This window comes from Orbicella faveolata, unplaced genomic scaffold, assembly GCF_042242905.1.
Source record: "Orbicella faveolata isolate gen_17 unplaced genomic scaffold, um_ofav_v1 contig_1, whole genome shotgun sequence".
NCBI classification, from domain to species: Eukaryota; Metazoa; Cnidaria; class Anthozoa; order Scleractinia; family Merulinidae; genus Orbicella; species Orbicella faveolata.
This window is the reverse complement of record NW_028301536.1, coordinates 10,967,996-10,994,079: the sequence shown is the minus strand read 5'-3', so window position 1 is coordinate 10,994,079 and position 26,084 is coordinate 10,967,996. Positions and strand designations below refer to the sequence as shown.

Below are 26,084 nucleotides of genomic sequence, written 5' to 3'. Positions count from 1 at the left end.
GTTTCTTTAAAGAGGTACTGTGACGAAAATCACATCTTTCCTATCGCAGCCATTTTAAAACATAAACAAGTAGCCTGTGTAAGAAGAAAAATGCTGTTTACTATATTCAAATATCTCTTTTCATTCCAAAGATATTCAAGTTTTTAAAATATGCAAATTAGTCCAGTGATGACATCATACACTCAACCAAATTTTGATCAAATATGAGGAAAAAAGATATCTGAGCCAATTTGTATCAGAAATGTTTGATACTTTGCAGTAAGATTCTACTAAATGTGCTCCAAAATATGAGCTTAACCGTTTCGTTTCCATGGCAACATACTTGGTTCTAGACCTCCCCAATATTAAGGGCATTTCTGGCCACCTTTGTGTTCCATTTTTGATATTTGCAAATGGTGCCTTGTGTGCTTGATCTAGCAAGCATATCAATATGTTAGCTCAAGTTTGTGGCCTTTTTTAATGTTTTACGAGCTGAAAATCACTAACATATTAAAATCAAGTGGGTGGGGACTGGAAAAGAGTGAGTTGCCTTGGGAACTGAATTTTTATAGCCATAGGTGTGTTTCATGCAGAACTATTAGCCTACCAAGTTTCAATGGTCTGCGCTGCAAAGTGACCAAGATAGCTCTATTTATATACTTGATGTAAAATTGGGTTGAGTGTATGACGTCATCAGTCATCTCATTTGGATATTTTTTCACATTTTTCAAACTTAAATATCTCCGGAAATAATGCAGATATTTGCAAACGGTGAATGGCATTTTTATTCTTTCATGGAATTCTATGTGATACACATAAAATATCAAGGGGGAAAAATTTGATCATAGCACCACTTTAAAAAAATGCGAGTGTTTTTTAATTCTAGAAACCGTGAATGTCCTTTTTCAGTCTTCTCAGGAATTTAATTATCCTTTTGTTTTTAAATGTTCTTTCAAAACTTGAGAGAAACGAGAAAACGTTGAAATTTTATTGACCACACCAAGCCACTGAACACTAATGGCTGATAGTGTGCAGTGGCTCATCCAATTGGATTGCAGCATTTGCATTAGTGTTTAAGTAGAATTCTTCTAATTTCAAATAGTTGTATACGTTGTCCCTGTATGTACATCTCCATCATTCCATGTGTGCGTATACCACACAGTATTAGTCTGTAATTTACAAATGTCTACCAAAATGAATCCAGCTAGGTAGACATGACAGTTCTTGACTGACCTTACAAATCATCTGTCCTCATTGCACCATGGGACGCACAAGGCCTTGACCTTACAAATAATTGTTATTAATTTATGTATATTATTTTGTTTGGTTCCTGATGTTGGATAAGAGCTGATATGTTGAGGCCAGTATGGTATTTCAAAATTTCAAGCATATCTCAACAGGAACAAGTTTATTAGTACAAGTTTGTTGCAAAATAGTTGAAATGTCATTAACAGTTTTTTTGTTGTTAATTATTGTACTAGATTTTCTAAACAAGCAGATATATTATACCTCATTTCTCAAGAAAGTTACACTTGGAGACTTGTTGGCTCATTATACAGGCAAGTAAAATGTGCATGTTCTAGTTAAAAATGTATTCTAGGTCAGAATGATATCAACCTAAGTTAATTTGTTTCAACCTAGGTTAAATTTTTCAGACCATTTTTTCTTTCACTTTTTGGGGCAAAAAAATTAAGGCTTGAGGGAAAATTTTTAACACAAATATTAGCCAAAGAAATATAAGACGTTTCCACATTGTTGGATGTCATTGCCAAATAAATGTATAGTTTAGTTTTTACATTATAAGAGGATCTACAACTATGTGCATAACATAATTTCCTAATAGTCACATGTTTCTTATCACATAACATATTTTGCCACCTTATGCTCATAATTGTAGACCTTTTATAATGGAAAAACTTCAGCTACACATTTACTCTACAATGACATCTAAGATGTCGAAACGTTGTATATTTCTTTCGCTAATATTTGTGTTTGAAACCTTTTGGGGTGTTCTTAAAAAGAACACTACACACACCATCCACTTCCCTTTGTCCCTAACCCTACCCTGCCAGGATCCCATATCAACCCCCCACTCTTTTTTCAGTGTGTACACACCTACAATTGTGGACAAAAGTCTTTGGGACACTTATGTAATGTAATGAATTATCTGTGTTTTACAACTGAAGTTTGAAAAAAGCACTGCTATCCTTTTAAGAATGTATTGCTGTTCCTCCTCTCCTCCCAATACAATGTTGAAACTCAGGAGAAATTGCAGGTTCTAGTTGTCAACATTGTATGTGGGGTGGGGGGATAAGTTGGGCAGGTGAAGTGGTATTCACATCTGGCATGTGTGCAAAAGTGCCAAAAGTGCAAATTTGTCTCAAGACCGTACTTTTGTCAATGATTGTAGATTTGAATATCTGATTTCTGACTTGGTAGTCCACCTTCACTCCCCCAGGCCAAAGTCAAATAAAGTTCTACTTCCTTCCTTCCTTCCCTCCTGCCTGCCTGCCTTCTTATTTAGCTCCTTCTCTCAACACATTATGGACTGAAATCTAGAGAAGAAAGACGTGAAGGGTTGATTGAAGCAACGAGCAATGTACTGTCTGCTGCATGTGTTATGTTTGCCTACTGTTATTTTCAATAAAGTTGAATTAATAAATTCATCATGCTACTTTGAGAGGGTCATTTCTGTTGGAATATACCAACAACTGTTTTTTATTGTATACTTACATGTTATTGTAATATTGTAATCTGATTTTTTTGGTTTGTTTTTATCTTGTGCATGTTTGTTGTTGTAGTGATCGTCTTCAGAATGGAATAAGCGATGATGAAGCCATGCTTACAAATTTTGTGGTATGTATGTAATGTTGTAGAACTGTTGTTGATGATATTTTGTACAGTGTTTTGTCAAGCTTCCTATCCAGAGCTGAAAAATTTGTACAACCCAGTAGTTGCCTAGACTAGAGTACTCACAGGTAATCAAAGAACAGTAACAACTTTGAATTTGGTTTAAATTGCAACCTGCAAAAGTGGTCAAACTATATAACTGCAGCATGTACAGAAAAGGTCATGATGCCTTTGACATGTAAAAATACAACACTCTTGTTCCATTGTGTATTCTTTTTTACAGGGAAGAAACTGGAGTGAAAAGAAGATTACGAATAATTTGTATGAAAGAGAGGCCACTACTAGGCAAAACCAGGTGTGTGTGTATGTGGAGACAAAATGTTATATCTACATGTATCATACGTGAAGTTTTCAAGTTAGTGATCAAACTTCTTGTCATAGAGATGCACCGTCAGTAACAAAATAATGAACACAAGAGCATGGACATTATTAGTTTTAAGGTATAGACAGCAATACTCTTTAAAACTGCTCTATTTGCAAAAATTGCTAGCTGGAATGTTACAAATTGCTGTACATTTAGGGAGCGTGAACAGATGTATATATCACAAAGGCAGAATTTAAAGCAGTATTTATAATAATTTGTCAGTTTTTCAATTTTCTTTTATCTGGTGTTCATTATGTTAACCAGTGTCCACATATTTCAGTTTAAAATCCTACATGATATTATGTATCTTCCCTTTTTCATATTTCTATGTAACATTACATTTTATTAAAAAATTGTTTATTCCAATTCCAAGTCATTATATATCAAAGTTGATGTTGTGACCTCTTGACCTCTTTGAGTATCTTCATTCCTTGTACAGTATATAAATTTGAAACTACTGTAGAATCCTGATTTTGGAACCTCAAAGGGCAACAAAAATTTGCTTGAAAAACTGGGGGTAAACTTATATTAAATTTATTTGAGTGAGGGGAGGGAAACTGCTTTAATTTGATTCGAGTTGTTGGGAGGTTCAATAAAGGGTTTTGCACAGTGCAAAGCATAAATATCAGCCACGAACATTTCAAACCAGTATTCTTCTAGCTAAAAGTACCCCAAAATGTTCAGTCCAAAGCTGAAACTCACCCATAATCAATACTGGTGAATGTAAACATAAATAATAATTGCCGGTTTTCATGTGACGTCATCAATTTCCAAAATAAGAAATTACCAATCCTTGTGAAGTTTTAGTTTCATGAGATGTAAGACCCTCTAATAACTTGACGTTTTGCAACGTCTAAGCCCGACAGGGTTGCTCATTATGTAATGGAACACGTCGGAATTTCCGAGTTTATGCGTTGTGTAACATAAAAATGGCGGCTCAATAAGGCTGTCGAGTAAGTCAAAAGATGTGTTATTGCTCAAGTTTTTACTAACTAAACAGTTCTTGCTCTAGACAAGTATTAATTTCAATGTATCGGAGCTCTAGAGTAATAACGTTTTGTTTCAATGGCAAAACTCAATGACAGATGTTTCTGTTACTCTACGGCCGCCATGTTTGTGTCCCTCCAAGGGGCATGAACATGGCAACACCATACAAAGCTCTCTAAATTTGAGTGAAACACTTTTCCGAATAACGTGCGGATGGAAAACCGTACAGACTTAAAACTTGGCGAGGTTATTTATATGTCAATCATCTTTCATATCTCAGCTTCTTGACTTAATTTATTGAATGGTTGCGATTTTTATTTTTGATGGTGTGACACTGCAAACCAGCCGTTGTTTAACTGGTTGAATACTTCTGCCAGTCAGAAACTGGGCAACATGCATTTACATTTTGTTTACCTGCATATTAGGAGAAAAAATTGAGTTGGCTGTTAAAATTGGTTCAATATTTATAGAAAGGAGGTGGAGGCGCTGTGGCCTCATGGTTAGTGCGCTTGTTCCCGGAGCGAGCGGTCCGGGTTCAAGCCCTGTCCGGGGACACTGTGTTGTGTTCTTGGGCAAGACACTTAACTCTCACAGCGCCTCTCTCCACCCAGGAGTATAAATGGGTACCGGCGAATTGTTGGGGAAACGTAACAAACTGCGGGGGAGTGACCTGCGATGACTAGCATCCCCTCCAGGGGGAGTAGAAATACTCCTAGCCGCTTCATGCTACAGAAACCAGGATAAGCTTCAGCAGCTATGCTTCTTCAGCCATTCAGCTCCAAGGCTTCACTTTTATAGAAAAGTTTAATGCAGTTTGTGGGGAACAATATTACATATAACAATAAATGTACCATTGCAAGAAGATAATGAAGGTGTTCCTTGGTAGATTGTTGTTGACTGGTTAGAGAAGAATGCAGAAGATTGGTTGGAAATCTTTCTGGAGACTGATAAAGTGGAGTATTTCTCAGAATCAGTGTGTTGGTATGTGTCTGTTCTAATTCATCTATTCACAAAATTCTTTGCAAAGTTTCCTGTATTGATACAACAGAAATCAAGTCTAAAGCATTGCTGAGAATATTTATCACCTTCCATCATTTATTTATGAAGTCAGGCTTTGTGAATAGGTAGCAATTATTTAGCAAATATGTGGAGTTGAATAGTAGAGTTTTTCAAAGGGAAAATACTATGTGATTGTCATTTATGAAAATACAGTTTTTGCTTTCTATTTACAGTTATATAAAAGGCAAGTGTGTGACCTTTTCCACTATCTCCCTTTCTCTCATCATATTCTGCATGTGAGACTTCTGTTGTGTTCCAGTGTTTTCTGTAGCCTGGGTCATTTGTTTATCCCAGTATATTGGAATGCAGTGGTGCATGTAAAAAGTTAATGAGAAACTTGTATTCTTTTAGGGAGAACACTCTTCATGCACTGCAGCAAGAAGGAAGAAATCTGGGAATGAGAAGACCTCTAGTGACAGAGATGGTAACGGCTCTATTTGCAAAAAATTAATTGCTAGCTGGAATGTTACAAATTGCTGTACATTTAGGGAGCATGAACAGATGTATATATCACAGAGGCAGAATATTTTTCACATTGTGTACATGTGTAACACTGTGGTAAATCAAATAAGTGCCACCCTCAAATGGCCCCTACCCTCTATGAGATGCAGCGGCAGGGAATCATGGTAGTTGTATTCATCATCTTGGACTGGATTTTTTTGGATGAATACAACTAGCATGATTCCCTGCAGGCACGAATAGGCTATGAAAGGTTAGTGTCACCCTCGAATAAGCTCCACACATTAATTAGTACCACCCTGGAGTAAGTAACAGCTGTCCCTAGATCAGCAATGCGATGCTGACTAGACACACTTAAAAACAGTGTTTATTCAGCGAGGCTTATACCCTTAGGTAGCACTACTTGACTCCAACATGGCTAGAATGTGAGTTGATAACTGTTTCTTCTGTAATTTTTGATTCTTGATTATAATCTTTTTGCTTGCACGTGATTGGTCTAAACATGTCACGTGACTGAATATGCCTCAGCTAAAACTGGAGAATATCTGAGTGTCATTCTGCAATTTTCAAAAGAGCCCACAATAACCTCCATTTGACTGTAAAAATATATGCTTGGATATTTTTTCAATGGTCATGTCAGCTGTTAGTCAAAACTCGCAGTTTTCCTCAAGCCTCGCTCTTGGAAAACCTCTCGCTTCTTGTATTGTCCATGGACAATATCCAAGCATTTTTTTGACGTCAAATGGAGGCTATTTTTTATTTTTAGAAAACAGTCCTAAGAAAATATGCGTGCTGATTGGTTGTTTTCCTTTTTTTCGTCACGGTGTTTTCTAAACGAAATAGAAAACATGTTCTCCGTGTTTCTATCGAGTTATAGAAGCACTTGTGAAAGTTTGGGGGAACTCGAAAAAGCTGTGGAAACACTCGCCTGCGGCTCGTGTTCCCACAGAATTTCTCGTTCTCCCAAACTTCCACTCGTGTTTCTATAACTCGATAGAAACACGGTACATGTTTTCTTTTTCTTAAATATTCCATCAAATTTTTTCACTGCACGCAATTGGTCAAAATGCGTCACGTGACTGAGTATGCCCCCAGCTAAATCTGGAGTCTGAATATCCGAGTGGTATTCCCCAATTTTCCAATCTTGCGTGTCGTGAAAAATACTTGAATGATAATAAACACAGTAGCCTCCCATTTGACTTTGAAAATATACTCAGATAATTTAAACTTGGACATTATCTGTTCCTTGACGCTCGCAGTTTTCCTTGAACTTCGCTCTAATGGAAAACTGTTCACTTTTTGGAACAGATGATGTTCACGGAGAAATATCCAAGCATTTTTTCGCGGCAAATTGAAGCTACATTTAATAATAATAATAATAATGATAATGATAATGATAATGATAATGATAATGATAATGATAATGATAATGATAATGATAATGATAATGATAATGATAATGATAATGATAATGATAATGATAATGATAATGATAATGATAATGATAATGATAATGATAATGATAATGATAATGATAATGATAATGATAATGATAATGATAATGATAATGATAATGATAATGATAATGATAATGATAATGATAATGATAATGATAATGATAATGATAATGATAATGATAATGATAATGATAATGATAATGATAATGATAATGATAATGATAATGATAATGATAATGATAATGATAATGATAATGATAATGATAATGATAATGATAATGATAATGATAATGATAATGATAATGATAATGATAAAATATTTATATAACGCCAATCCACTATTTGTCCATGGCGCTTTACATTAAATAAAAAAAATATTTAAAAAACTAAAAAAGGGGAGGGGAAAAAAAAGTAAAAAAATAATCTAAAAATTAAAAGAGTTAAAAAGCTTGTTTAAAAAGATATGTTTTTAAATGCCGTTTAAAAATGTCAATCGAACTACTGGATCTTAGTTCAAGTGGGATCGAGTTCCATAGTCTTGGTGCTGCCACAACAAATGCTCTCTCTCCATATGTTTTCAGTCTAGCTTTCGGAGTCGCCAGAAGGTGTTGAGAGGACGATCTTAATTTCCGTTGAGAGGTGTTGTACTTGAGTAATTCACTGATGTAGTAGGGCGCTGTTCCATTGAGAGCTTTGTAGACCAGTAGGAGAATTTTAAAAATTATACGGTTAAAAATTATTGTGTGTATATCTGTTTCAAGGGTCAAGTTTTTAATTCATTTTGCGGACTTAATTTCCACTCTTAGTCTCTTGAGCTAATTCAAACATTTGTTAACATATACAGTAGATTACAGTGGATTTAGGCAGGCCTGAAATTCATAGGTTGATATTTTTTAATGGACTTAAAAATAGCATTTCCGTTCTGCTAAATAGGCAGGCAAAATGTTAATAAATTTGAGGAAAGTAAAGCCAAATGTACATATAGAAACCAATCTGAAAACAATTAGAACTTAAAGATTTCTGCACTGCACAGCGAAATGACTTGTTGTGAATTCCTGCAGGACCCAGATGCTCCTGTGAGACAGAACAGACCTTTGGCTGATTTAGATCAGGTATGGTAGAGTTTTAACCAAATGCTGTACAGTACTTGGCTGCCTCCAAGAGAAACCGTTAGCTTTTTTAATCCCAAAAATCATGTCAATGAATGTTTTCAATAGGTTGACGTTCCGTATTAACCAAAACTAATTAATTAATAAGAATTTAATAATTAGAAAAATTATTATAATTAATATTTTACTGGTTGAAAGACACATTTAAAATACCTTCGACATTGTGTGTATGGAATCGCTGATGTGACTCCATACCCAGTGTTACAGTGTTCGTTAGATGTGTAAGGGTCTAAGGCCACCTTGAGATCTCTTGAGAGCAAATTAAGTTCGTTGTGCGTGCGTGAGTGCCATGGCGTCTTACTCGGTGAAAAGGCTAAATTTTCGAGTACTACAGTTGGTTTTCGAAGTACTCGTGCTTCTCTCAGCAAGTTATTACGATCATAACTTCTCTGATAGCGATTATATCGGAAATTTGGGTAGATATCAGCAGCAATGTGTTACGGCAACAAAGCAAGGCCCGACGAGCGCGGCCATTTTGGGACTAAAGGCAGTTTCAGCATTCCAACCGAAGAACTTCAAGCGAAAATTCTTTCACTCTGTGATGAAATATACTACAAATGGTGTTTCAACTTTCAATCCTCGTATTTTGGAGCTCGAAATTTTTAAGGCCTGTGATGTAAACCCGAATCCTGGCCCGACTACTCCAAGTGATAACAAGAATGACAAGGCAGTCAATTTGTCCAAGGTATGTTTACCAGGAAAAGGTCTCAAACTAGGACAGTGGAACGTAAACAATCTAACGGACACTAAGTTTGAGCAGATAAGGTTATTACTAACCACTAGACGTCAAGAAATCGATGTGCTTTTTCTCCTCGAAACATTTCTTAAACCAAACAAACCTGACTGCGTTCTAGAAATACCTGGCTACACGCTCTTCAGGAAAGACCGGCAACGAACCAAGAAGGGCGGCGGAATTCTCGCCTACGTTGCTGACAATCTAAAAGTCGAAAGAATTACAAGCCTGGAAGAAATGGATCTAGAAACCGTCTGGTTACAAGTCTATCCCTATAAATCAAATCGCCCGATACTCACAGGAGCTGTTTATCGCCCGCCTTCTTCAACGGCGGACACGGATGCCAAACTGGAGCTTAACATTGAAACAGCTTATTTAAGAAACCAAGAAATGTATGTGTTTGGAGACTTTAATATAAACTTCTTGGATACATATGTCTACAAACATCATCGATTAGCGAAGGCATTAAAAAGCCTAAATTTAAGCCAACTCGTGCACAAAGTTACACGTCCTGTGAGCTCAACGTGTCTCGACCATGTCTACACAACGCATCCTGGTTTTGTTACTGAAATCTCTGTACCAGATATTGGTCTTTCAGACCACTTGCCAGTTTTTATTAGACGTAAATACTCCAAAAAGCAAAGAGATCAAACCCACAGTACCATAGAATATCGTGACTTCAAAAATCTGAATACAAATGAACTGCGCGAATTTCAAATCTGCCTGCAGACTAGGAACGCTATACGCATGCAAAGGGTAAAACTACAAGTCTCATCAAAAAAACAAAGAGAAGTTTCTTCCGCAAGAAAATCGACGAAAACAAAGGAAATCCAAAAGGAGTTTGGCAAGCACTCAAAACATTAAGTAGGACTAGTAAACCTCGAGTTCGCATCGATGAATTAAACACAGGAAACAACATCATTAGTGACGAAGCTTCCATTGCAAATGAGCTTAATCAGTACTTCGTAAACATCCTAGATCAAATTGGCAAGGAAAACGACGCTGGCGTAGAGTTTGATGACACCAAGCTGAAAAATTTTGTCTCTTCGCGATTAAATGATAATGTGGCTTTCAACATCCCTCCAATAACGCCTAAGCAGATCATTGACACCATAGGGAAAATCGCTTGTAACAAGGCCTCTGGGCACGATGGCATAAGTATTCGTGTACTCAAAATTATTGCACCAGCGTTTGCAAGTCCATTATGCAAACTGCTGAACCTTTCAATATCGACAAACAGTTTTCCAGACCGTTGGAAAGTAGCAAAAGTTACACCATTGCACAAGGGTGGCGCACGAAACGATATCAACAATTACCGCCCGATATCAGTTTTACCTGTCTTTTCGAAGATTATCGAAAAACACGTAGCCAGCTGTCTTCTTAAGTTTTTACATGACAACAACATGTTATATGAGTATCAATCAGCCTTCAGGTCAGGTCACTCTACAGAAACAGCTCTAATCAGACTTACGGATCACATCCTGAAAAACATGGACAATGACGAAGTGACCGGTCTGGTATTTATAGATTTTCGTAAAGCTTTTGATGTTATAAATCACGAACTTCTTCTAAAAAAGCTGTCTATTTACGGTGCAAGCCCTCCGTCTGTTGCCTGGTTTCAATCGTACCTGTCTCAGAGAAAGCAATTTATTACATTAGGGAAAACCACATCTGAACAGCTGACTATCAGACAGGGCGTTCCCCAAGGATCAATATTGGGACCGGTGCTCTTCCTCCTGTTTGTCAATGACATGCCTCTAAACGTTCACAAGTCAACTATGGATATCTATGCAGACGATACCACCTTGTCTTTAAGCTCAGACTGGAAAGTTATTCCTGCACTAAACAAATCATTAACAAAGGACTTGACAGAAGTTGAGAAATGGGCTAGTGAAAACAAAATGTTTATAAATACCAAGAAAACCAAAGCGTTGTTGGCTACGGGAAAGCGTCTGCGCAGACGTATAACCCATGACGCAGGAAAATTTGAAGCTAGGATGCAAAATGCAGAAATTGAACAAGTTGGTAGCCATAAACTTCTTGGAGTGATAATCGACGAGAACCTAACTTACGAAGCACATGTTGACGAACTATGTAACAAACTTTCAAAACGAATTGGTCTTCTACGCCATATAAGCTGCTACTTGAAAAAGAATCAAAAATTGATCTACTATAACGCAGTAATCAAACCACTCTTCATGTATGCAAGCACAGTATGGACATCGTGTAACAAAGAGGCACTCGAGAGAGTTCTCCGTATGCAAAAACGGGCTGCGCGTATTATTCTTGCAGCACAACGTACTAGTCGAACTGTCACTTTATTTAATAAGCTAAACTGGATCCCCTTTTACAAAGAAGCTTATATAAATCGATGTGCACTGGCCTACAAAAGGATAAACAGAACTTTACCTGAATACATGAACACATCTTTAAGGAAAAACTCTGACGTCCATTCGAGAAGTACTAGAAATTGTAATTTAAATTTATTATGCCCCTCTCACAGAAACGCCTCTGAGGGAGGACGCACTTTCGCCGTGAGAACTATTAAAGATTGGAACAGTTTACCCCGGTCTTTAAAAACAGAGAAGTCCGTTAAATCGTTTAAGGCTAAATTATGTAATACCATTCTTAACTCTCAGAAAACTAATGGAATTTTTTAACTCTTATTATTCGTAGTATGTTTGAAATTGTAAGTCCAGTTTATTATTTGTAACCATTTTTAATAATAACTTAATTAAGTATTTTATTGTAAATAATATCGTATTTTAGCATTTTATTGTAAATAATATATTTTTAGCATTCTAATTATTTTAAGCTGAGGGCCCCAAGTTTATCAGTAACTTAAGTTACTGTCACGGGTCACCCTCATTAAATAAAGTCTTTCACTTCACTTCACTTCACTTCATTTGATTTAATTTGATCATCCAACAAACCTCATTTTATTCTGTTATAGGAAGATGAAGCTAGGCTGCTGAAGCATGTGTTTTCCTTGATCAGGGCAGGCAAACTAGAGGAGGTGAATGAAACCTTGATATTTGAAAAAAGAAACAATGAAGTTCTGAAGTATAACGACAGAGCTGCAGAACTATAATTATATATATATATATATAATTTACATACTGAGTTATTGATGTTGTCTTCCTTTTCAGGCTCAACGTTTGTGTGAAAAGTGCGGTCAGTCATGGAGGGCAGCAACTCTTGAGGGATGGAAACTATGGCACGATGCAAATTTGGATGGAGGTAAACTATCTTACTACAATCCTATCTGTTTTCTCGTTTTCAGTTTCTCCAATGGTTTATATTTTAGGAGGGGACAACATGAACTCTTTTACTTTTAAAGAAGATGAATGAGTGTTAGGACTTCAACATGGACAATGAAGAATACATTTACTGACGAAGATTTTTTTTTTTGTACCTTCAAAATGTTTCATTAATTTTCCAAATAACTTTTTCTTTGAAAAAAGTGCAAGAATTTTACAATGGCTTATTATGGCAAGCCTGACATACGTATGTTTCGTTCCTTGGCTCATCAGAGACCTTTCGGCTAACTCGTCAAAAATCGCGTTTGAAGTCCCACTAGCATCATAATGATGGCACCTGGCAATCTGGCCTTATATCACATAAGGATTCCCAGTTGCATAATATGCTATTCACAAACTCGAAATAATTAACATAGCTGAGTGTTTTTGTTTTTCATAGCACTGTATCTATTTTACGTTTTGACTTTAATTGTGAAACTGTAATACCTAGTAAGCAGGCAACATGTACATGGTATCTCTGTGACCAGATATTAGTATTTATTTTTTCCAGTTTCCAACAATGAAACTCTCACAGCCACTGAAGGAAACCCATTCAGAGATGTGTGGAAAGCAGCTTGCTGGAAAATGTCCCAAGAGGTATAATTTCCAACATCTGAACGAACTTTACCATATACAATGAACTTTAGGTGTTCCCCTTGTATCGCAGAGCAGAAAAGTAAGTCTGGGTATGAACGTTTTTTGTGAGAAATGCAGGTACTAAACGGTTTGCAATTGTTATATTTATGTATGCTACTTCAAGCCCACCTACTTTTACATAATAATTACTTCATGAACATATTGGAGGAGTAAGATAGGAAAGCTTAGGGTTGGATATCAAAAGCATCTTTATTTTGTTACTTTCACAATCTTGAGAAAAAAATATCGTGTTCAAATGTTGTTGTTTATAGTGGTCAATGCACTTAGCTACAACTAGCTAGTTCACAGGCATGCCACTTAAACGGAAAGAAATATATGTTATTTGCCGGCTGGGAGGTCCGTATGGTGAAAAACTGTGGCCGAGGTCTTGAAAATGCTGCCCGAGGCCGCAGGCCGAGGGCAGCATTTTGAAGACCTCGGTCACAGTTTTTCACCATACGGACCGACCGTAAGCCGGCGAATAACATGTTTATTTTTTTTCTCCTGCAGTGAATTGGTTTTACAGATTACAAATGGGTTTGTTAACGCAACTCTTGTCATTGAATTGGCTTCGGCGCCGTCTACTAACGATTTGTAAAAAAATCTCGGCAACGAGCGAGTAACTCAGATAGTAGACAAAGAAAGATGTATTAAAGAACAGATTTTTTTCGAATTACTTTGTGTTAGTTGCATTTATTTCACCAGTTAAGTTCTCCAAAATTGTTTTTGCGGAGTGAAATTTCGTGCGAAGTTTGAAGTTTTACTACAAAAACAATTTCTGTCAGTCGTTGCTTTTAAAATCACTTGAAATCAGACTTTTGTACCGTAAATTGTATAGCAGAAAGCGAGGAAATTCGTTAAGTGTATTCCACAGAAATTCTCCTAAATACAGCAACGATCAGAGAGGTAAACTCGATTGAAATTGACTCAAATTTTATGGCGAGTGAAACACAGGATTACGCGCCATTACAGCGCCAAGCTGCAAACAACCAAGCAAACTCTCACAAACTTCAAAACACTCAATTGAATTTACTTACAGTGACTTTCCTTGCCATTTTAAAGTGAACAGAGATAAACTTGCGTTGACTAATCGTCGATGGACGTGTAAAAAAGGCAAAAGATTGACGATGACCACCGACTTTTAGGAGTGAGATTTAGGCTGCGAAGAAAAAATCCGGCCTGTGGGCCGTATCGTAAAGAGCTGGACCGGTCACGTGCGTATGATTAGCCAGTCAAATTCGAGGATTTAAGAATCCGGCCCGCTCAGATGCTTGAGAAAAAAAATAAATATGGGTTATTGACCAAGTGTGAGGTCAAGATGGCTGGATATTGGCCAAGTTCTTTTTTTGCGAGGTCATGGACCGAGACGGAGTCGAGGTCGATAAACTCGCAAAAACAGAACGAGGCCAATATCCAGCCATCTTGGCCGAACAAGCTTGGTCAATAAAGGATTTATTATATTGCTTTCGGGGAAATTTTTCTCGCGGGACACGGCGGGTAGTCCTGAGCGGGCAAGATAGCTCCATCTTGCCCGCTCGGGTAGCCAATCACAGCGCAGGATTTGATTCATCTCGCCCGCTCGCGGAGCTAGCTATATAATAAACAAATTTATCAACTAAACATAATAGGCTTAAATATCTCAACTAGCGGGAGGCAGACCAAGGAGTTGAACTAGGGTCTACCGAGAAACAATTCCAGCTCAGTGGTCAGAGCGGAACTTGAACCCGTGAGCTCCGGATTTCAAGTCTGGCGCCCTAACCACTCGGCCACACTTCTTCCTTGTTTGTGGTCAGTTGCTCCATACTCCAGTTTGTTGACACAACCTCTTGACACAGTACCATCTTTGTTAAAAAAAAGTCATACAATTTTGTAATGATATGGTTTTGGTTTATTCATCAGAGCAAATTTAGTGTGTATGAAAGAGCTATTTATGCTGCACTCAGTGGCAACCTGAGCCAGGTAACCAGTAGTTTGACATGAGTTATTTATTAACCCTGTGTATTCCAGTTTCAACTAGACTACGAGTAGTCCCTCTTTCGCTTAGTCCGTCGTGCGTAACGCGAAAGAAAACCGCGAGAAAAAATGACCGCGCGAAATCCTGGGGGCGAGGAGTGCGCTCCTCGCCTCCAGGATTTCGCGCGGCCATTTTTGTCTCGCGGTTTTCTTTTGCATCACGCACGACGGACTAAGCGAAAGAGGGACTACTCGTAGTCTAAATTTCAACTGAATAAATAATTTAAACTGATCACAGCATGCGTTAGATAGTACTACAATCAGTCCGTCTGTTTTATTTCAGCCAGTTTGTGTCTCTCGTATGATTAACTTTTTCATTGCTGAATCAAAAACATGTTAACAAGATTATCATAGCATCGAGGTTGTGAACCAGGCCAGATACTACATGTCTGAAAACTCTGTGATGACATTCAGTGGGTTTGGTTGCATGTTATGTAAGACACTTGGTGACAAATTGAGGGATTCACGTTCTATTTTATTTCCAGATTCTTCAAGTGTGTACATCATGGGAAGATCACTTGTGGGCATTTTATAGAGTTATGGTTGACGTCAGGGTGGAGCAGGTAAATTTCGACTTTTTCGTAGAATTTTTTGCTTCGTAAATGTTCTCTGTTTTGGAAGTAAAGGCTTTTCAGATATATTGGAAAAGAACAAAACTCTTGGTCATCACTGAGCCGTATAAGGGGTCTGTCACATGGATTAAATGGATGTTTTAATCCAGTTGCCATTGTCACCTGTAATAACAATGTTACCACACTTCACGCTGTACCTGATCAGTTCATGTGGAACGTGAAGTCTAACAATTGTATGAACCACACGGAATACTCTGTACTGTGCTAAAAACGAATGTGTATTTACCAACTTACCCTTATGCTCTGCACTGTGTCAGTTGCGAAGGAACCAAAGTCAAATGTGTTTGTGTTTATTGTAGGAAATACGCCTCCATCCTAGGCCTGACAGAGAAATGGAGAATTTACCGTCTCTTTTCTGGGATCAGACGTAAGTATAATAGTCTTGTGTGTTTGTATGAGTTCATCACTCTCCACTGCTGGTTACAATACTAACATTGCAACTTTGTTTACATCGTATTTCTTGTGTCAATAAATTAGGTTGAATCCAGAGAAAATATTCGAAGAACTTCAGGCTTGTCCAAAAGAGGTATGCCTGATTTATTTGTTCACAATTGTTTGTGCAATAAGACCTTGGTGAAGATATGTTTGATGGTTTTCGTTGCGCCTGTTTTCATTAGTCCATCAGACATCAAGCAAAGGAATTCCATCATGTCATGCAGGAGCATATCATACTTAACGATACAAATGGTGAGTACGCTTTTATAACTTGTAACTCCTTGTAGGGTAATGTTTCACCACATTATCGTCTACGTGCTACTGTAGTGGAGTGTTTGTCTTTTGCACGTAATGGTCACATGATATGCTTTTTGTTTTGTATGATTCAGGTTTGATAGAAAATATGTACAGCTGGCTGGAAAAGGAAGATAAACCACGTACTCAGATATTACGTTTCATGGTAAGTTGATTAATTAGTTGATCAAACTTTTACACTGCATACACCGAGCTAAAGTTTTTTATTCTTTGTTCTATTTTAGGCTCATCTAGTTTTGTTTCTGAGATCAGCTGGAATTGAATCAGAGGTAGGTGTTTTCACGTAATAACTGTGTTTCATCAGTAGTTACGTTGCTTGTGTTTTTTTCATTTATTTTGCTGTTTTGCAACAGACTGATCTGGAGCAGTGCGTTTCCATCTTAAAAGCTTATGTTCAGGTACGTACTTCTTCTACTTGGTGTCCTTAACTGGATATTTTGCTCACCCTTCACGTAAAACCTACTCCACTCTACGTCCAGCCTGATGTATAAGCTAGTCCATTGTTGTTTTCCCTTAGCAGTTTAGTGTACATTTTTCAAACCAAATGAATTTATACATGTCCTTTCGATTTATCGAAGATAAAGGTTCATTCTTAGCCTGGTAAATGTACATTGTTTTTGCTTACAGGGCTTGTGAGCTTCCTTGATTATTGCGTAGTTTACAGAAGCAGGATTGGAATGAATGCTGCGCTAACGACTGTTGCTGGTTCTCCCAAACCTTTACAAGTGTTTGCATAATACCTATATCCTTTTGCAAAACAATGCAAGGAAAATGTTTCTGTACAAAATCACAGCATACTGTCCACCAGAGCTTGCGTCGTTCAGTGAAAGTTTGTTAATGTTGTCTTTTAGGCTTTGATTGACGAGAAACAAACTGACCTTGTGGCGACGTACACCGCTACTCTTCCTCCAGAAATCCAAACAGAAACCTATGCATATTTTTTGGAAGGTAATTGTTGTTTGGTTTTTGAAAACTGATTTTTTTTAAAAAAAAAAACGTTACCTTGAATATTGAATTATATTTTTCTAATCATCATACGAGCACACGACTCGACGAACCAAACGTATTAAAATATTGTCTTTTAGATATAGTTGACATGAAACAGAGGCAGAAATGTCTGGAGTTAGCGAGCAGCGCTGGTATGTGTATTAACCTTACTATGTATGTTTTCATTGTTGGATCTATGTTTCACCAGGAACAGCGAAGGTTGAATATGTTCTTCTTGATGTATGAACATGACTGTATGACTGTATGTGTTCATAGTATTAAAAATTTATAGCGAAAGCCTTTCTCTTCGATGCCACTGTCAAGAGTTACTGGGTAACCGTGCTGTAGGTACAAATTATTTAAGGCGCTTGTCGTTTGAATTGGTTACAGCAAATTATCAACGTGTTTTTTCCGCCAAAAAATGGCTTGAGTTTTTTCTCTTTTTTGAAGACATTTATTGCGCTCTGGTTAAGTCAAAGCTGAAGTACGGATCAGTCGTTTGGTTTCTTTACGCGTCAAGAAACATAAATATACCTTCGCTTGAAAACAGATGCTTTTTTTATGTTTCAATCTTACGCAAAGCTCCGTATATGAATTTCTACTCGGCCGAGACTGGCCGTTAAAATTTTATATGTAATGATGACCACTCCTTAAAGAAGACTCAACTAGAACGACTAAATTGAAATAAAGTTATTTCAAATGTAGAGATTTTCTAAAGAACTTGTGACTTAGATGACGTATACATGTTTTTATATATTTAATAGTTTCCTTTTTAATATGGAGATTTTCTAAGGACATTGTGACTTTCGTGATGTATGTACTCAATAGATGTCATATTTAGTACAGGAGGTGTTTCCTGTATGGGGCTCTAACCTTTCTAAGGACCATCCTTATGGCTTGTTTTGTCATCCTTTTTCTTTCTTTTACATATTAGCCATTAATTGGTAGTAACTATTAGCCAAGAGAGTTCTGTAGTACATCAATAACTAACCGAGGATAGATTGAATGCATAATATGATGACTATATAAGTGGTTGTTGCTGTTTTTGTACAGGTCTTGATGTTCCATTGATAACCAAGACAGTCGTGGAGAGTATCAGAGGAAAGGTAAAAAATGTCAGATCATTTACGTCAGGTTCAGTCAGGAATCTACTTTATTACCTGTAGAGGAGAGAGTATAGAGAGACATCTCTAAATTTGTCGCTTTTATGTAATCGCTGCGAAAAAAAATTGAGCGACTACCAGTTTAATTTCCATATGATCGCCACGATCAATACGGAATAAAAAAAAAAATGCCCGAGGTGATCTGGATCAAACAACGACGTACTGCATTCTGGCATTTTTTTTTTTTCATTGCAACCACTGCTACAATCCACGGAGGATGGTTTCCACAGGATAATAACGATCGCTGAAGAGTTGTTTCCAAATGATCGCAACCATAAGGAATCATATGGAATATGGCACCAGCCTTACATAGTACAGACACTGCACATCAAGTGTTGATCATATATTTATTAGTTTGCCGGACTCTATTTATACCTAATTGTACCTTTTTTGTACGCTTCGGCGGCATATCAGGCGAGTTTGGTCGAGCCAAGGTTCGTATTTTGGCGAGACCAAACGAAATGCCGCCGAAGCATACTAGAAAGGGTACGATAAGTATCGCCTCCAAATTCGGCCCAGTGGTCATGATATCGTAGTCATATCAGTTCATAATGGTAATTCAACCGAGTGGAGTGCAATTTGGTCTGAAATCATACGCGTGATTTCAAAATCGAACGAGCGCGCAGCGCGAGTTCGATTTGAAATCACAAGTATGATTTCAGACCAAAATTGCACGACCCGAAGTTCAATTGCCACTTTATTAGATCCATTTTGAAATCGCACAATTTTTTTTTTAGATTTTTAGTGTATTGTTCCAGTAGCCGGTTTGTTAAAAAAAGCGGAACCGGAAACGCCTTTACGTCTCATTTAGTATGCAAAACGATGTCATGTGACGAAAACTCATTCGAGCATGACAAAGAAACAAGCAGTTCTGAAGTCAGAACGAAAATAGTCTACTTCAGGTATAAAAGTTCAATTCTCGTCGCCTGAATCAATTATGGAAGGCCTTCCTTTCTTCTGTGGTTGAGGCTGAGACTTTTCATTGTCTTTGGAGAAGGAATTTGAAGGTGCATATCCTGTGTAATTCTGCGATCGATTTCTTTTGAGTTGTGAAACTCCCTCGAGTGTACGATGCCCAGTGGATAGTGCGTTTTTTTTTCCTTTTAAATACCGTTCAATGGCATGATTTTAAGGGAGTCGAGCTCGTTATCATCTCCGTTTCTTTTTGTGACCTCGGCGTAGGACTCAGTACTCAGGACCTTGTCAAGTTCTTGCGGCGCCATTTGTTTTAAGATATTTCCAAGATGGCGGGACTGGCACGGGCTTCCTAAGACGTTTGTTCATTCACTATTTTGTGCAGTGTGGCGTATTTTGACTATGTTTATTCACAGCGACAGAGTTGAGCTCTTTTGTTGCTTCGTTTAAACTACCGGAAACCTGGAAACATCTACCTTCTTGAGATGGCTCTCAATTTGGCGTTGTGTGGTTTTCGTTTGTTTATATTTTACTGGACTCGGTATCATACGGATCTTGAGCAGATGTTCAAGAGAAATCGCCAAAATATTCGTCAAAATGGACACTGAAAGTTGGAAGTTTCCATTAAAGTAGGTCTTCAGCCTGAGGGAGCTCATAATCGTCATTCAGAAACTGTAATTAATTAAATTCGTCAATTTTTTTTGGAAAAAAACTACAATAACAACAAAGTTCTGGCAATACTAGTTGCAAAATTCTCCACACAATGGCTTTTTGCCTTTCATTTTCCTGAAATTTTATTGATTACTTTAAACCAATCTTGAAATCTGATTGGTTGTTTTGTTTTACTGTCCCATTCTCATTGGCTGAGAAAAAGTTGCGATTTAGAGCAAAAAATAATGCGATTCGTGAATAAATCGCACCACTGAGAGCCAATCAGATTGCAAGGATAACCAGTGATTTCAAAATGGATTTAATAAAGTGACTAATCGCTTGATATCGCAAGATATCAGGACAGTAGACACAGCTTCTGATTGGCTAATAGCGAATTTGGGTACGGCAATTTTGCTAGTGAATGATTTGAGGTTTAGACCATCATTTCACAGAAACCACCGTGTTCTCAAACACCAAAACCTGACAAAAATTGTGAAAAATAAATTTAATTATATACTTATTTAATTGCCACTGAGAACTGATGAATTACAGTAGAACCCCGGTAACTCGAACTCGGATAACTCGAATTCCCCGCTTACTCGAACTAAGTTTCGTTACCCTTGATAAAAATTTACCCCGATAACTCGAATTCTGGTTCATGTAATCGGTAAAAACACTCAAAACTAACACCACAACAATTTCATTTTAATTAGCGCAACCGACCGTTCACATATTTGACAGTCATTTCCCGATCTTACTGGATGCGGTGCCTTTAGCTGTCACTGTATACTGAAGTGCTGAAAAATCAGCAGACTATCAATTATCAACATGGCAAGTTGGATGTACCATCGACCCCGATAACTCGAAGCCCCGCTAACTCGATCTGTTTTTCGTTTCTCTTCAGAGTTCGAGTTACCGAGGTTCTACTGTATTTATAATGAAATACGAAAATTCTTGTTATTACTGTGTTGAAACTAAATTCTAACAACACTCGCCATTCGAGAGAGTGACTCAAAATGCACACGCCCCGTGATATTTACACTCGCCCAGAAAGATGCCTTTCCTCGTCCCCCCCCCCTAAAAAAAACCCCGCAATGATCCCGACATAGTCAATCGAACCCAATTAAACTGAATTTCAAACGAACTAATCGAACCCAGTCCGTGGATTGAGTTCGATAAAGTTCGGCTATCCAACGATATCGAACTCGCACAGAAAAAATTGGTTAATGGAACTCAATTGAATGCTCGATTTCCGAACTCTTGATTTTTGTAAAACTGGTGTTGAAAGTCAGTAGGTCGTTTTCACTGTCACGAAATAAAAACAAATCAAAATCATTAGGTGGATGAAGTGATCCCATAGAAGATAAATAAAGAAGAAATTTTTTCCAAGTTTTAGGTCTGTGCGCTATTCCACACTTCAGATATTTGTCGAACTGTTTCGCACAAATGTACAAATCTTTGCAGATGTGAGCATTGTAAATTGCAATTCCATTTGCTAGAGCATTTGTTTTGTCATTCACTTTAGGATGATTTTAAGGTAGACAGAGACACATCACCTGCTCTGGAGGCTGCTACTTCAAATGTGAGTCAGTGCAGATGTCTTTGATTCTTTAGTGTGTTGTTTCAAATATTGTCGTGTCTTCTGGACAGGATATTTTCGACATTGTGCTGGTTAAACAAATGGCTGAAGTCATAGTATTGGGATCTGGACAGCTTTTTCTCGAGCAGTCCCAGAGGATATGGAACTGGCCATCTGTCGCAAAGTGTGGCCATTTTCTGTAGCTGTACATGCCTACTCTGTGTAGTCAAACAAACTCACAAGTTTACTCACAAGTGAACATAAGTTTACATTTTAGTGCTGACGTAGATGTTAGTTTTATCTTTTATTTTACGGTCCGTGTATTGCCGCGAATTCATATGATGTAGTTTTTATACCCCGCGGCCATTGATTGTTTTTACTAATCGAGAGAGTTTCCTCTCTCCAGAGGTCAAAAGGAATGACTTAGTTCGCGGCTATTGCTTAGCATCATAGTGGATGAGATGACAAGCTGACTTGTAAGGTTTTAACAGTACGAAAGGGAACCTGTCCCACATGTACGACACTTTTTCTTCTGTAGGAGGACCGCAAAAAGATAGAAGCCATTGAATGGCTGGTGTTTGATCCATCCCAGCGAAGTGAAGCTTTGAAACAAAGTAACGCCATCATGCGCTGCTTTATTGGTGAGTTGAAACCCTCTGACGTCACCATACATAACTTATTGTACATTGCACAAGTTGGAAGAACTTTATTAACATTGGCTTCGATCACTGAGAGTGAATTTGCCCTGCATTTGTGACTTCGTATTATTACCCTGAGAGATAGTTTTCTATCTCGAAGATCCTTTTAATCAAGGTTTAGTTAAGCTAAATTGACAAGGTTGTGGTATCTTTGGTGAAATCTTTAATCTTTGAATTGTCTATTGATGTTCGTGCTATTCATTTATTTGAATAGCCACGAGAAAGCACGCCGCAGCACGTGAAGTTTTTCAGAGGGTTCCAGCTGACTCCATTCACGTGATTCATAAAGAGTGGCAAGTTAGGGTCAGTACTCTGCTTTCTCTGCTTTTACTTTGGGATCGTTATCGTTAATTTTTTAATTAGCTCATCCAGTGGTTTCTTCTCAGTAGGGAATTAGGTCTGTCAATCACACGCACAATTTTGTCTTGATTTTCATTAAGTGAAAAATTGTTCTAATTCTCGTTTAACAGGGTGCAGGGTTCCACCTGAGAGACTGGCTCCACCTTAGGGACTGAGACGTAGAGGGTTGCCCTCTTTCCCCCCCCCCCCCCCCCCTTCCCTTCACCCCTACATTTACAAATGAAAGTTGAGATTACAGTTAACATTTAAAAATATATCATCCAGGTCAACCATTGAAACAATCTCACCACAATACCTCCGTATCATGTTTGAAAAATGTACCTGATTTCTACTCAGCGCGTATGTTATAGATAATCAGATGTGTATCTCCCCAGACCTCTCTACAAAGTTGCTGGCTTGCAGCCATTGGAAAACGCAAGCTTAAGGTGGAACGTTCCTGACCCAGTGAGCTTAGTGTTTCTTAGGTTTGTTGTTTGTGAACATTTGACAGGGTGGAACTAGCGCGTTACCTGCTGGTGATGACAATGCCATACGTGAATATCTGTGCATCAAAGCTTACTTGGTAAGTCAATTCTGCCATCCTCTGTAATCTTACCAATAGATTTTCATGCTTTTGGTAAGTGTATTACATTGATCGGTTTAAAGGATCAGATTGGGTTTTCTGGTTCCAATGTGTTACTCATTATGTGCTAGTCGTAACAGATAATTGTTATCGATGATGGTTTTATTTACTGTTTTCGTTACCAATTTATTATGCAGGAGGCACTGGATGCATTTAATGATTGGTTTCAGCATTTTCATCACAGCGTCCCAGTAAGTCAAACCTGTTACTTTTGATGTCTGCTGGTGCATTTGTTCCTGCAGCCTTTAGACAGGGCTACTACTATTCTTATTCTTTTCTGTCGTAGCCAAAGCCACGCCACGAAGGTCACGCTAATTTCACGGAGAAGGTGGCATACGAGCAGCAGCTTAAACAGTACGAGGTAACGTTCACCCTTTAATACAATGCGTCCAGATGTTGGTGGCGTTTTTGAAGGGTGGGATTACTGATCACTGTGCTTGCCGTACAAATGTAACTGACTGGTTGATTTTTTGACTGATCATTGCATACTGCAGGTGGAATTTGGAAGATGGAAGAACTCACTTGACATTCATACCAAGGTAAAAGAGTTGGACATGATGTTTATATTGTTTGTCGATTTACTCATTTTGAAATATGTAACGTATTTTATTTGCTGTTTAGGCCACAGTGGAAAAAATTTACAACGTTCTTCTATTCCCTGATGGAGGCTGGATGGTAGATCACAGAGCGGTAAGAGTATGCTGTTTATGTTCGCACTATGGGGTTTGACTGATAACGCTTGCTTAATTTTTTTCATTTCTGATTTTCACCAAATCTGAACTTTCGTAGTATTTTGGGTATACTGAGATAAACTGTCTCGGTTTATATGTTAATCCCGGGTTGATTGCAATGACGAACAAGGCAATTCTCCTTTCATTTTTAAGAGAACTAATGATCTGATGTCGACCTAATGATTGAAAGAATTAGCATTAGTGGAGATCAGACTTGTGTACGAGTACGACTTTTCAATTCTACTTTGAAGGCTCTACATTATCACGTCACATACCCATCTCATGCCATGAGCTACCCTCTCTACCTAAAACCAACATGAAGAGCGAGGGTTCTGGAAACTTCACTGGTTTGAAATTCAAAAATCGTTCTGAACTAAAGGTGCCTATTTTGTTTGGTTTTAGGACGACGAGGAAGATTCAAACCGCACTCATCAACTAGAGTTGCTAAGACAGCTTTGCATTCCACTCGTCTGTTACCTGCTTCATAACGTGCTTCACTCAACACGACAGTACAAACAGGTTAGCGACAAATCCTGCGTGTTAAATACTCGCTCTTGGTTTATTTTTTCTTAGAGATACTTGAGCTGCAAGCTGAAAAGGACGGTTAGCTCCGATAAAGGAGATTAGTGTTTTTTACAGTCCAGTACTCTGAGTTGTGTGAGGGTTTTTGAGATAACTTTTGACTGTGATTTCTGTTGCAGTGTTTGCAACTCGCTGATGTTATTACCTCAGAACAATACCAGCTTTATGAGGTAAGATCATCCCTCCTGTGACCCTCATAAAAACTCCAGAATGGTTTCTGGTTGTTGACCTGTCAGAAAATTGTGCGAGTATTTACGAACATACCAAAGCTGTCTCCTCGCGTTATAATGTTAATAAGATCGCGGGCTCAGTCGGTCATTACTCCGAAAAATAGTATCAGTGAGGATGATGACGTAACATCTTAAATGCAGTCTGAGTTTTATTTACAGCTTATGTGATGTTGGGTAAGTGGGTTTATCACCCATATATAGACATTATTCTCAAGGTAATCCCTCTCAAGCTATTTTTAGTCACTCCAGGGTTCGGAAATCCCAGCAGGGTCCAGAAATAACCATTCGTATGACCCAAAGTTTTCTCATGTGGACAGTTCGATTGGCTTTACACGCATTTTCATCCCCCGCGAAAACATCCACGCAACGTGGGTGATAACAGTGTCCGCGGATGAACTGGGTACCATGTCTTAATATAGCTTGAGAGGGATTACGTTAGGTATAAGATCTGTATCTCTTCATGCTCTCTTTAACCTTTTCATCCATGTATGTGCTATTGGGCTCAATTATACATTTATTTTTTTGCCAGGTATTCAGGAAAGACGAGCTACAGAAGATGCTATCGCTATTCAGGGAAACATCGTTAGCATTGCTGGGAAATAATCTGGATCCTCTCGGCTATGAAATGCCGGCACAAAGTAACAAGTGAACAAATAGACTGTCGTGTATTGTAAAGGAACACTGAGAAAGTAAACATTCGATGACGAGTAGAGAGTGACAATGCACTATGAAGCTGTAGTGGTTACAGATTTCCTGGGTATGTCGACTCGTACTTATTTTGTACAAAAAAATGTTGAGGAATTACTTTTGTTCTGAACGTTCCTCTTAACGTTGTCATATGTGACTAAGATGGACGATCTGATTTAAAGAAACTTATTCCACTTAATTTAGTGAAGTTCTCTATTTTCTCTCAAATTTCAAATTTGAAGACGCTAAAATCAATGGTGTTTGCCTTGCATGATGTGACTGTTCCTTGTGGTTTTTAGCATAAGGTGCATAGCTTACCATTTCAATAGTGTTATTTTTCTTCGTGAATCAGACCGATATACAGGCCCCGTGTCGGAGCACTGAAGAAACATTCGGCGAGGCTAACGACCTGAGTGCGGTCTGGGGAGAAAG

General features: G+C 38.0%; 1 protein-coding gene across 1 annotated transcript in view; it reads left to right on the top strand.

Moving 5' to 3' along the window:
• LOC110048101 (nuclear pore complex protein Nup107-like) overlaps positions 1 to 25,907 on the top strand; it is a 41,231-nt gene extending 15,324 nt beyond the window's left edge. The window contains exons 12-42 of the mRNA XM_020753916.2: positions 1,461 to 1,538; positions 2,781 to 2,835; positions 3,113 to 3,184; positions 5,127 to 5,221; positions 5,651 to 5,723; positions 8,277 to 8,327; positions 12,071 to 12,133; positions 12,267 to 12,357; positions 12,928 to 13,013; positions 14,952 to 15,011; positions 15,551 to 15,628; positions 15,997 to 16,064; positions 16,175 to 16,223; positions 16,315 to 16,384; positions 16,522 to 16,592; positions 16,672 to 16,716; positions 16,801 to 16,845; positions 17,299 to 17,395; positions 17,533 to 17,586; positions 18,488 to 18,540; positions 21,689 to 21,745; positions 22,281 to 22,383; positions 22,655 to 22,743; positions 23,291 to 23,362; positions 23,560 to 23,613; positions 23,709 to 23,783; positions 23,917 to 23,961; positions 24,044 to 24,112; positions 24,556 to 24,672; positions 24,855 to 24,905; positions 25,495 to 25,907. Of these exons, the coding sequence (XP_020609575.2) occupies positions 1,461 to 1,538; positions 2,781 to 2,835; positions 3,113 to 3,184; positions 5,127 to 5,221; positions 5,651 to 5,723; positions 8,277 to 8,327; positions 12,071 to 12,133; positions 12,267 to 12,357; positions 12,928 to 13,013; positions 14,952 to 15,011; positions 15,551 to 15,628; positions 15,997 to 16,064; positions 16,175 to 16,223; positions 16,315 to 16,384; positions 16,522 to 16,592; positions 16,672 to 16,716; positions 16,801 to 16,845; positions 17,299 to 17,395; positions 17,533 to 17,586; positions 18,488 to 18,540; positions 21,689 to 21,745; positions 22,281 to 22,383; positions 22,655 to 22,743; positions 23,291 to 23,362; positions 23,560 to 23,613; positions 23,709 to 23,783; positions 23,917 to 23,961; positions 24,044 to 24,112; positions 24,556 to 24,672; positions 24,855 to 24,905; positions 25,495 to 25,614 (2,206 nt within the window). The 3' untranslated portion in view covers positions 25,615 to 25,907. The remainder of the gene's footprint in view (positions 1 to 1,460; positions 1,539 to 2,780; positions 2,836 to 3,112; positions 3,185 to 5,126; positions 5,222 to 5,650; positions 5,724 to 8,276; positions 8,328 to 12,070; positions 12,134 to 12,266; positions 12,358 to 12,927; positions 13,014 to 14,951; positions 15,012 to 15,550; positions 15,629 to 15,996; positions 16,065 to 16,174; positions 16,224 to 16,314; positions 16,385 to 16,521; positions 16,593 to 16,671; positions 16,717 to 16,800; positions 16,846 to 17,298; positions 17,396 to 17,532; positions 17,587 to 18,487; positions 18,541 to 21,688; positions 21,746 to 22,280; positions 22,384 to 22,654; positions 22,744 to 23,290; positions 23,363 to 23,559; positions 23,614 to 23,708; positions 23,784 to 23,916; positions 23,962 to 24,043; positions 24,113 to 24,555; positions 24,673 to 24,854; positions 24,906 to 25,494) is intronic.
• Positions 25,908 to 26,084: the final 177 nt, after the last annotated feature.